General features: G+C 38.7%; 1 protein-coding gene across 5 annotated transcripts in view; it reads left to right on the top strand.

Moving 5' to 3' along the window:
• DLGAP2 (DLG associated protein 2) overlaps nucleotides 1–13037 on the top strand; it is a 482669-nt gene that overhangs the window by 457260 nt on the left and 12372 nt on the right. For all 5 annotated transcript variants that reach the window (XM_030037650.2, XM_030037651.2, XM_030037654.2 and 2 more), the window contains 3 exons: nucleotides 574–659; nucleotides 1897–2312; nucleotides 10543–10634. In XM_030037650.2, coding sequence (XP_029893510.1) covers nucleotides 574–659; nucleotides 1897–2312; nucleotides 10543–10634 — 594 coding nt within the window. The remainder of the gene's footprint in view (nucleotides 1–573; nucleotides 660–1896; nucleotides 2313–10542; nucleotides 10635–13037) is intronic.

Here is a 13037-nt window from a genome sequence, read left to right on the forward strand (position 1 = left end):
TAAAAAGTGCATAAATTACTTGCTTGATATAGCATTTTCAGAACCATGTTATTAAAAAAAGTGACATATGGCATTCTGCTGTATCCTTCACATCATTTAAATGGTTCTGTATTTGTCAATGTAGTTGTCGATAAAATTTCATTGCAGCATTTCTTTTTATCACTTGCAAGTTTATCAGGCTACTTGAGATTTTATTTTATTTTGTAAATCAAGGACTATAATGAGACTGTTTTATAATAATATAAAAAGGGGCTATCCTGTGGATTCCTCATTCTAAGAACAGCTCTTCCAGACCAAGCTTACTCACTGCTTCCACTGAACTGAGTAATTGCATCTGCTTAGGTTTGAAATAGGGAATTACATAGCAGAACAGAAGTACTTGTGCAAAGCTTTATAAAACATAGTACCAAAACAACGATACCAGGCTGAACACCTATTTCATTTATTTTACTGTGCTAGGTGTTTCTTAGCAGTAAGAACGGAAATATATAATTAATTTTGAATGAGTGCAAGTAGAAATAGTGCTGAGTTGTTGGTGCTCACTCTGCAGATGTATCTTTTGTGTTGAACTAGGTGGAAACAGCAACTGATTCTGATACTGAAAGCAGAGGCCTACGGGAATACCACTCTGTTGGAGTACAAGTGGAAGATGAAAAACGGTAATTCAAGCATGTACAAAAATCTGTAGTCTTTCATAACACAACGCGCATTTGTAAACAGAGTTAATAACAAACATCTGGCAAGTGCTGCCCCTAAGTAATTCACAAAGCTGGATTTCTTATATGCATGCTGGTCATTTGGTAAAATTTGTAGAGATTACTTAGCAGTTGCTTAATATTTAGTCACCTTTCCGGTTTTTAATTGGAGGGAAGAAAGTGAAAATTTTAAATTGAAGTAGTGGATTAATATAGTTTCGTTATTGGCAGAACAAATACAGAGCACTGTATATTGGAATACTCTTCCTTCGATAGGACCCTTTATGCTGATCCAGGTTTTCCCAGTCCACACGGGGATATAATGGTTAAGATGCAACCCATGGTTCCTTTATCCTGAACTAGAATCAGCTTTTACACTTGTTCAGTCCTCCTCTAGCTTTGTAAAACTGCAGGTCAATGTACTAACCCACAGGTTATCGCTGGCAGGCACTGTCTGTTAGGTACTGGACTGGGACCATTATCTCATTTCACGGCAGCTGTCAGACAATATCTGGCTGCTAATTGCCTTTTACCATCATTGACTAGAAGTAATCTGAAACGATAGGCTCAGATGTGAAAAGATTTCACAAATAATCTTTGCTTCTCTACCTAACTTTTAAACATAAAGCTTTTCTAAAATGTCATTATTCGGTGGCATATCACAATAGAAAATCAACATTTAATGGCCATCCCATGAGGCAAGTAAAAAATACCATGGTCTTAAACCTGCTGCTACTATTTTTCTTTTATTAAAGGATTCTCAACAGTCCTAACTTAGCAGATTTTCAGATTGTATCTAATTACAATTCTTAATATTTGAAATTTTTTTATACATGTACTTTACAGACTTCTATCGGGAGATGTAACCCTGCAGTTCTGCTAGCTATTTCCAGTTCATTTAGTAATGAAACATGGTATTTTTTAGTATGAGAATAAATTAATATTTGCTTCCAGGGATAATTTAAATTATTTTCTTTTGTATCTTTGCTCAGATCAATGACGCCACTATGCATTTTGGTTTCCCTCTCTGTTGTTACCCACTGTCTTATTTTAGTCAGATATGCACAAAGAAAAAAAAAAGTAACATGAAGTCCAGGGAGAAAACCAGAATCCATTCACTGAGACATTATTCTGTGCCTCTGTACAATCACATATGTATTTATATGGCTTAATCTCTTTTCTTTCTTCCCTCTTCACCAAGACACGGACGATTCAAGCGCTCAAACAGTGTGACAGCAGCTGTCCAGGCTGACCTGGAGCTGGAGGGCTTTCCAGGACACATCACCATGGAGGACAAGGGACTTCAGTTTGGCTCGTCGTTCCAGCAGCACTCGGAGCCCAGCACGCCCACCCAATACAGCGCAGTGAGAACTGTACGGACACAGGGACTGTTCAGTTACAGAGAAGATTATAGGACCCCAGTTGACACCTCAAACCTTCCACCACCAGAACCCTGGCTAGAGCCAGCCATTGAGACAGTAGAGACTGGTCGAATGTCTCCTTGTCGACGGGACGGATCTTGGTTTATGAAGTTGCTACATACTGAAACTAAGAGAATGGAAGGATGGTGTAAAGAAATGGAAAGAGAAGCAGAAGAAAATGATCTTTCTGAAGAAAGTAAGAACATTTCAGTATCTTTTCTTATAGATGTCTGCTAAAATAAGAAATCTGTTAGGATAGAGTTGTGGTCTGTAGTTTCTCCTTACTCATTTTGTAGTACCAAAGACACTCTGCAGAACCATTAGATATAAGACCTCTGTCCTGCAACTGACTGTGCAAGTTGGCATTTCCCAGAGTAAGGTTTTGTAGAAGTAGCTGAGGACCCAACTGTAGAGTCAAGCGCAGGATCACAGCCTGGTATTAGATGTGGCTCAAATGGTGCAATAGCTCCATCCACAGCTCCAACTCTGACACATTCTTCCCACTCACTTCTATGGCTCCAATGCTTGACCCTTTGCCAGAGCATGCAAGGTGGTCCTATGTGAACATCTTTTTGCCATTTTCCTGAAACCTGAGAATTTGCATAGTATTAATGAACAGTCATTTTTTAAATGTTTTCATTCCTTTACAGGCACTTTGGCCTATCATAAAGGGTCTGTTGGAGGAACAGAAAGGAGTAGGCAAGAGCAATAGTTAAAGCACTTCTGCAGTTACACCAGCGTATGCACTATTAGATAGTTCAGCTGCATGTTCTTGTTACAATTTCGTCAAGAATCATTATTATTCTCTCACGTCCTGTGGACAACTTGAAAGGAGTGATGGGATAAAGTGAAAAATAATGTAGACTATTTTGGAACAAGATCCAAGCCAGCACTAATGATAGTAATATATCAAAGTGGTCCTAGCACTCAGTAGCCAGCTCCCTGTGATTCCCTCTGAGGTCAATTATCCTTGTTCTTCAGGCTCAGTTTTATAAATATTTCAATCCCTGCCAATCTGAATTATTGTCTCAGCCGAGATTTTCTCAGATCACAAATTAGTTCATATTAAGTTTTCTTAGTAGCATCTTTTCCAGCACTCTCACAAATCTCACCATCGCCTCTGAATACTCTTTCCTGATCCTCTTCTTTCTCCCCTCAATGAGCTCTGCTATGATCTACCCTCAGGTCTCGGGCCAGGCCTGCCTGGTGACTAAAAGGCCAATTTCTATTTATTTCTTGCACTGACCTTTTCAAAAGAAAGAATGTCTATGTTTTTACCTCATCATTTTTTATGTTACTGTCATATCTCTCCACTATATGGTGCGCAAGTCTGCCAAGTAACAACATAGGATTCGGGGTGGGGAAGAGCATAAGGCTGTTTTTCTTCCTTCAGAGCTTTCTGGAGTGTAGGGTTTTGTCCTTATTTTCATCATGGCAGAGCTGAGCTAAGAATTTTCCCTTTGCACTGATACTGTGAAGACTTTAATACCCTCCTAGGGGCTGTTAAAGTACGAATAATAAAGCCTTAGCCTGTGTGAGGATTTCCAAGCCTTCTTCCATAATGGTTATTTTTTTTAATACTTTTTACCCTATATGTCTTATTTTTCAATTCCCCAAATCTTTGCACTGCTGAATACTGACATTACTCTGCCATCCTTAAGTATCCCAAAGCACCTGCTTCCAAGGTTGCCTGTTACTGATGTGGGGACGCCAGTGCTTACGATCTGAAGCAGAAGTTCAAAGAGCAAGACTTAAATCTCCTTGGAAAGAGTAAAATTATTGGGGAGCAAAGGGGAGAAACCCATGAGGAGTTAGCCCCTCTACTTCCCCTAGCAGGCCAGCGAGGAGTCTGCAGGCGAGGGCTGGACTTTTCCTACCTCCTCTCTCCGCAAGCTCTTCCTCGTGCACAGCCCTAATCAAATCTGCAACCACATGAAACGAGCAGTGGAAACATTCTCGCGTCAGTACTCCTTTCTCACTCGGAGACACGGATAGGGAGTCAGCGGTGTTATTCTCTGGAATATAAAGCTGTGTACTGTGTTAGGAAAACTTGAAGGAGCTGATTTTAGCTGACTACCCGTTCCCTCCCACCATGCGAAGCTGTGCTCTTGCGCTCCAGAAATACTCTGAAACACCTTGCTGCGCAGGGAAACGGCAATTAGGAAGATAGTTTTCAGTAAATTGTACAGAGGACATGAAGACAAATTGGACTTCAGTGGTTTTTAATAATATTTGGAGTTTGTGACACCATTTTAACCTGGAACATTTCAGTCAGAAAACAAAACAGAATATCAGGATTTTGTGTTTCCCCATTTGCAGAGTGACTTTACTCTGTAAGAGAAAAAGAGCAATTCCCTGATACAAAGTTGCTAAAACACAACTGAAACTGACCCTTGAAATCCCCTTTTTAAACTAACCAAAATGGGTTAATTGCTTGTGTTTGGGGGAACATTTTGACCTCCCTAATAGGTTAGAGAAATTATTATGGAATAGAACTATATAGCATATGCAATATCAGATGTTTGTCTTCAGCTGATTGACAAAAGTGACACCCAGACTTCCAATTTTCCATTTTATGTGACTCCTTTCAAGAGATCTTCCTCAAATATTTCTAAATTACGTTCTTTTTGAAACGGTATCCCTTCAGCTACTATAGCTTACATCAAGTAAAAAGAAGTTATCAAAGAATTCTTTTCTCTGAGGGAATGAGCTTCACAGCATTTTAAAATTTCAGTGTGAATAACTTTTTTCCTGTTGAGTCTTTGACACATTTTGTATCCCCAGTTTTAGCTATGGAGGTTGAAAGGTATGTATCCACAAGAACTAAAGTTTAATGATATCCCAGCATGAAAGGTATCTTGACATATTTAAGCATTTGGCAGTTCCCTGAAGAAAATACAGGCAAATGGAGGAGCCAGAAAAAAACTGAATATGTTTTTCCATCTTCCAGCAGGAGCTACTATTCCCAAAACACTTCACAGCAAAGTTTGAGCATTCAAACTGTCATTGTTAATGCTGAATCATTTATTTTTGGCCTGGGTATATTAATTGTACCTGAAGACCAAATACAGCTTTGCATCTCATAGGAGAAGGCTGTGTTTATGATACCATTTCTATTTTGTTTAATCACAGGAAGAGTTAAAATAGAACTGCATTTTAGAAAACAATTTCATTTTCTGCGTTAACACAATAGGCCTGAGATCACAGAAAGCTGTCTGATTGCTGTATTGATTTTTTCTTTCACTGTAGCTTTTCTCCCATAATGTTGTTTTAAGAACTTCACTCATCAGGTCTTAGAAAAGGAGAAGATAATCACTGCAGCAAAAATAACCTCTCTTCACAGAATTTATTTATTTGGTCAGTTGCCACAAATTGTATTTTGGAGTCTCTGCAAAGTTCATATATTGTTCGCGGGGGCAGTTATTTGCGTTCTCAGTGTTTATTATAACATATATAGATAGGTATATAAAATATACATGTGGCTGTAACTGTTCCCAGGGTAAGTCATCTGATCATTTGCACTAGCAGGGTGCCTTCAAGCAAAGATATGTGTTTCTCAAGGGTGCTGACTGGAGTTTCAGTTTTACACCCTGAAAATTGTGTTTGGCTATTACTGGTGTGTAGGTGATGACAAGAAAAACACTCTCAATTGTCACAAAGCTATTGAAGACCAAGAGGGCCAGGACTCTGCCGCCCGCGAGCTCTGTGATGGGAGCAAGGAGACCGGCGCGGGGAGGGGAGAGCAGGCGCTGCCCACAGCTTGCAGGCAAGGTCTGGCAGAGGGAGGCAGAACACATCTGTGGCTTCCAAATCCCACGTGCTTGGCCACTGGAATATTTCAGTACGCAAGTCAAATGGAGAACAGCCACACGGGGTTTACTCTCATATAAAAATCCTAAGATAGGTGCAAAAAAAATAACTATAGGATAAACTATGCCAGCAAAAAGGTGGTGTTGCTGGTATCTTTTGCATCGTGGTTAGGAGCTCTGCTGGCAGAACTACATAGTGAAGTGATCTCTAGAGAAAAAAAAAAAGGCATTAGAGAGAGCGAGAGCTCAAAATATCACCCTATTCTCCCCTTAGCCCTTCGTTCCATGGATCCTTACTAATCCTCTGGCTGGTATTTCCACAGTACTGCAAGGGCTTTACTAACATGGCCGAATAGTAACAGAAAACATAGAGTTAAATCTCCCATACTTTGAAAAAAAAAAAACAAACACAGAAACCCTCACAACCAATTTATTTTAGTATATTCATCAATTAATCATCCATAAAAGCTTTCTTAGGTGTTTGACCAAATATGGGTTATCCTTTAACCAAAGAGAAATTACTGACATAATTTCCTAATGCTTTTCACAAACCTATCCTTCAGGAACTATTGAAATTTACATTTGGGATGTTGTGAATGACTACAGAATGTCTTAATTGCCCTGAAACCAGTCTTTAAAGTCAATAAAAGACAGTCCCATAGTGTGGAACCCGAGAATTCCTCCTAGCATTTGTATTGTTCTGCTCAAATTTTCTCCTCTTCGAACTCAGCTCCATTTAGGTAAAAAACAAATTTGGACCGAGTCCCGCTTGGTGCACAAGAATCCCATACCTACCCTCCAGAGCACTGCCAACTGGTAGCTGTGCTGTCCTAAAATGTCACCTCAGTCTGAACAGAATACATTTATTATTATGCCTACCTGCTGTGCTGATAGTGAAAAAGACATATTTCTGAAGATTACTAATTTAGGTTTAGAGATCAGACAAATACCATGCCCTGCTTTGAGTTAGGAGGATGAACTGAATGCCAGTTTCAATATTTTTCCCAGGCATATCTTCTCAGATTGTTTGTGGAGCAATTTATTTATGAGCATAGAAAAAAAATGGAACAATCAAATGGAATGAAAATTTAAATTAAAACACATCATTTAAATAAACAGTAATGAATGCCAGAAGCAGATTGATTGTTAGTAGTTTCTCATTGCTGGTGCAGCAGTGGCACAATGGAGCAAAGCTTTTAACCTGTCAAGAATGGAGTTACAGCATCAGACTATAATCTCAGTTTCATCAATATAGATCCAACTTTTCCCCCTCGACCTTTGTGATATGAAACCATTTTCAATTGCAAGATTTTGTAGCATTTCTCAAGCAATACAACACATATATATTACTTGCAATTTTGTAATATGCTTATCATGGGGAAAAGACACCATTGTGTTAATTGTGCATGTTGTATACAGGCAATTTACGCAATTTCTATCCAGGGTATAAATCTTGAGTCTGCTTCTACTGAAGTCATGGTCAGGGTTTTGTATGTCTTCAGAGTAGAAGCCATACAGGACCACCCAACAAAAATGGAGTGCTTCATACACTTCAGGGAGCAGAATTAAGGTTGCGTGACTCTTTCCTGACATTCAAGTAAATATGACATTATCTTAATGGAGGGAGGTATATGGATTATATGAAAATTATATATATTTATGTGTGTTGGTAGATTTTATCATCATTTATTTTCAGGCAAAATCTTCTAAGCATCACCAAACATCTCAATCTCTCCATTCTCTAACATTCATCATTCTTTCATGGAGATAATCAATCTGCACTCTTCAGAATAATTCCCCAATGCATGAAATTAATAACAAGGCTTTGGCTGTCTATTAATATTGTGCTAAAGATTATGAGTTGAAGTGTTTTAATACTTTAATTTAATTACAGCAAAGCAGAGTAGCATGAATATGAGAGATCTAACTTCTATGTTTTATTACATCTGATTTACTTATTGAAATGGAAATAGAGTTAGATCTTTAGTAAATGGTAGGGCTGTAATTATACACGTGTATTCACCACTGTGACTCAGTGACACATGTGAGTAGCCCAGAGCCACTGTCTTACATCCCCAACAGATGTGTACCGCACCAAAAGGCTGCATTGCCAGTGCCTAAGTCTTGTCTGGTCTGACTGGGCTTTAAACCACCAATGCTTGTTGACATGATCCTTCTGGATAATGAAGATAAATGTTTGTTTAATACGGGGTTGGGGTAACTGTGAGATTCACTAGAAAATATCAGTCTGCATTTCTGCAGTAGGACTAAAACCAATGCCCTTGCTCAAGCTGTATATTTGAGCCATGAACTATAAAATTCAGCAGAGGAAACTGAAACTGAACTTTACTCACTATGAGACAAGCGCTACAGCCTACAGAATCATCCTCACTCTCTTTCTGCCCATGAACAGTTGAACATAGAATGGAATAGGCGATGTCAGGGACCTGCTACAGCACAATTCCCCATCCTGGCAAAGAAGGGACTCTGACCTGATGACACTGCGAGTTTGTCTTATGTCCTGAGCTACCGAGCACTGAGGGAAAAGAAGGATACAAGGCTGTTTGCCACTTAAGTCTTTGCCTTTATTAAAAATGCTGAAAACCAAATTAAAGCAATTTGTTTCAGATCAAATGAAACATTTCTCTTTTTTTAGGTTTTTTGTATGTTTGTTCAGGTTTTAACACCCAAAACATTGCTTTCCATGTGCCAATAATTCCTTAGAGGAAAGCGAGGGTTTTGGTGATCAAAAACCCCAAACCAATTAAAATGCTTCATTTCATTTGGCCAACAAAACAAAAACAAAACCCCAGTGAATTACTCATGCAGCCCTTGAACCACTTAACCCTTTCACAAATGGGTGCCACATGGGACTGATGAATTATGCATACTGCTGTTTAATTCAGTGTTGTGGCGCAGCTGTACTGTTCGCCTAACAGAAAATGGAGTAGAATTTGAGAACCCCAGCTCTACATATTAACACATGCTTTTAAAGTTACAGAGTTTGTGTGTTTCCACAAATGGAGCCTAAAACTTCCAAATTATCTCTTGCTGCTGTTTGTGATTAAGCAGATGTTTCACTGGTCTAGAGAAAGCAGAATTAAAATGTGATACCTACTACCAAGATACTGTTTTCACATGCCATTCAGTCCCCTCCTACACCTATTCTAAATAACAACAATATGTTAAGCCCTGCCAGAGTTTAATGTTTTCTATATCACAGGCTGCAGATCGGTTCTTCTGTACTATTGTAGCTTCATTCCACCCTCTGCATCCTGTTTGAATTATCAATTTGGTTTCCTCAAATTGAATTAAAAGATGTCAGAGTAATTCCTGTCTCAACCCTACCTCTACCTCTATCTTCACCCTAAATATCATCTGAAGATCTGGAAATTCTCCAGGTAAAAATCAATCTTCCATTGAAACCCCAGCTTATAATGCTTTTTAAAGTGTTGCTTTTTCAGCATAGAGATGGATGTGGAGGAACGGAAGTGTAGGAAGGAGGTGTAGGAAGGAAAGTATATTGCTACCTACCAAAGTATGGTATTTATCCCAGCAAATGTGGGAGTCCAGGAGAAGTTAGTTTCCTAGGAACTCCAGTCAATAGAAAGAAACAGGCATCTCCAGGAAAAGATTCAGTTCATCTAAAAATAAGTGCCTAACACGGCTGAGCTGGTGAGCTCAGATTACTGATTATAGAGCATCCAGAAATTTTGATTTAGACAGATGACTCTTGGAAGCAAAGTCAAGTAAAATGAATTTGGTCCCTTTCCCCAGTGCTTATGCACGCTGTAAATGGCAAGTACACTGACAGTGGGGAAAGCTCAGCGAACCACAGGGGCTGGTCATGATTCAGCAAAGTCCTGGAGCACCCGCTTCTGTCCCACTTGGACTGAAGCTCCTGTACTTAGGGCTTTGTGTATTTCCCTGGGTAGGCAACCTGTAACTCCCAGTGGGGGTACCAAGCCGTGTGTCACAGACATGATTCCTCTGAGGATCTCATCCTTATGGTAGGAGTATCTTATGTTACAGTTTAATGTATTAACCTTGCCCCCAGAACAGACAGGGTAAAGAGACCTCACCCAGGGATCATCCACACAATGCAGTGGAGTCATTTGTGATTGCAGAACCAGAAGATTTTTTCTAAGGTACATGTAAAGCTGCCTTTGACTTCAGAGGGAACAGGCATCTAACTGGTCCTTGAGGCAAGATGACTTCAACAGCTTTCAATTTACATGAGCAAATGTAAATGTGGGGGGAAGGGGCTGTCATTTACTTTGAAATTTAAGACTGTTCTTAAAAGCATATGTATGTATGCCCACTTCAGGAAGCTGTCTATATTCCCTTGGTTTTTTCTACTTCCTTAAGCAAATACAGTCTTAGCTGTTCTGAGTTACTAATATATCATTTCTTATTTCCAAATGGTAAGGTGTCACAGAGCTTTCCTATACCTCCATCTTTTTCAAAAATATTTTAGGTATATAATCACAAGCAACAAAACCAAATATTTACTTCCCTTATAGAATAAACAGTAATTTCAGCTACATATTTTTTGAGCTGGATTTTGCATTTACTGCCAAAAGACATCTATTGGTAATAACCTGTGTGTATGCTTAGTCCTAGGTAAGATCCGAAGTGCTGTTGGAAGCGCTCAGCTCCTCATGTCTCAGAAATTCCAGCAATTTTATTGGCTTTGTCAGCAAAATCTGGTAAGTCACAATGTCTGGCCATTCTTGAAGAGCTTAAGGCTATCATCCATAGATATTCCACAAAATGTAACTTTAAATTTTAGAATATAGTATTTTTACTTCAAAGGCAACAACAGAAACAAGTGTAGTATATCCAAACTGTAGCATTCTGAAATGTCATTTTCATGTCTCACATTTTATCTTACTGCTCCTTTTTTTTCTTTTTTTAACTTAATCCTTAAGTATGGTGTTAGTACATTTTTTTGTCAAAGCAAACATGTAATTTCAGTAATTTCAGTCTGGCTGTGTTTTGTCTTTTCTTTTTTTGATGTCTTTATTAAAGAAAAAAAATGAGAAGGGAACAAATGCAAGTTTTCCGAGACATAATATTATGGCTTATTTTTGTAATACCCTAAAATGGTAACTACATTTCTTGTAAGAAAGGAGAAATTTTTCACATTATAGTAGGTGGAGAATGGTAAAATAGCAGAATAGCGGAAAATACGTGATCCAGCTTTCTACATACCTGAAAATAGGACTGATCTTGGAAATGGGAATATACATAATGTTCATAAAATTGGGTTTCATAATTTGCATTGCCAATTATATATAAGATGTCCTAGGGCTAAAGGAACAGATGCAGTATATGACTTATGAAAGTCACTGCTATTGTTCTGGAAGTTCATTAGAGACTAATTCAATTCTAAATGTTATCTTCATTAATATGACAGCAGCCATCAGTGATACAAACATTGTGGCAAGATGATACTAATCAATAGAAGAACGTAATTCTTCTAGCTACAGCTAGTGGTAGAATACCTTTCATTGATTCACTCGAAAATCAAGTGTATCTTTCACCTTTCGACTGCCCCTACACCTCATATATGAGAAGTGCTGAACTGTATTGCGTGCATAACAGCAGACTTGACCTCTATGTCTGGTTAGATACATTTCTTTACTTGTTAGTATTTGTCACATAACTTTTTAAGGCAAAACATTCATTCTGCAGAGACCTACTTGCTACTTTCCATCCATAAAGTTAAGCATCCAGAATTCCTGAAACTGCAATCAAATATTACTGAGAAAGTCATGCCAAAAATGTCCTACCTTCTGATAGAAAATGATAAGATATATGGTCCTCATTAGGAAAGAATCCAATTATCCACTTCAAAGACTCTGTCAAAACAAGAATTTTAATAGCTGTTACAGAATGACAGAGGAAATATGCAAAGTCAGGCAAGCAGGAGATGACCATGTTTGTAATATCAAATACATCATGTGTGCTCCCTATCTAGTCATTTGTTTCATAGTAAAAGGAGGAAATCTTCATCAATGTCTAAAAGTTTCTCACTGCAAATTTCAAAGTGCCCTCCATTACCTGATTGATTAAGCTATGCAAACTAAGATTTGGAAAGCCTAACCTCCATTCCACTTCATTTATCTTCAAGTGGGTCCAGCACTTGTGCTCGAGAGCATTGCTGTGATAACAAGTGCAGCAATGTAACAGCCGTCAGCTGTTTGGAAGCATGAACAATTCATTACTGCAAAAGCAATAGGAGCACAAGAAGAAATGTACAGCTTTGCAGAAAACACGACCAAAAAACTGGCAAGATTTTATTTCTCTCCTTCTTATTTGGGTAATAAACCTTTGAACTCCACAACAGCAGCTTTATCCCACTCTCAAGATTTAGGCTTTGAATATTCTTCAGCTTCATTAAATCAGCAATGGGCTCTGCAGAAAGCAGCAACTGCAGAACTGGACTTTTAGCTCATTCATGTTTTGAGGCTTTTCTTACTATGCCTAAGGATAGAGTTTGTTGTTAAATCGTCACTTAGCGCATATCCACAGCAGGCTTTCCATATGCTCCTAAGGCAGCATCTCGGTGCCCCATGGGAACGCTTCCAGATAGCAGCCAGTTAGTGCGTTCCCCCACTCGAAAACATCTAGCACTTTCAGGGTGACCACACAGCACTTTCTCTAACAGTGTTCAACGGCAATAAGCATAAATGTAGGACAAAGAGCAACGGTGTTTACTTCTGCCAATTTGAAATGCAGCAAGGGTTTAGGAAGAGGAATATACTTACTCAAACTGAAATTTAACCCAGGAAACTCACCCATCACCTATGGACTTTACTAAAGGGTCATGGGAACTTCAAGGGACACATTTGATTATGCTTGGGATTAAGATCGCTTACCAAAGCCTCTCGCTTAGGGTAAATTCATAAAAATGCAAGCTTCGATGAAGTTTTTTTAAAGAATCTGGGTGGCTATCTCCTACAGTGTACTGTTCCCACTAACTGCTAGAAAAAAAACATCACTGATTAATAACTACTCCCTTCTGCATTATTCACATTATCTCTTGTAACACCCTGTTTTTTCTTTGAAGTGTCCTCCTCCATACTCTCTAGTCAGCACAGATCCTG

This window comes from Aquila chrysaetos, chromosome 15 (genome assembly GCF_900496995.4).
Source record: "Aquila chrysaetos chrysaetos chromosome 15, bAquChr1.4, whole genome shotgun sequence".
Classification (NCBI taxonomy): Eukaryota; Metazoa; Chordata; class Aves; order Accipitriformes; family Accipitridae; genus Aquila; species Aquila chrysaetos.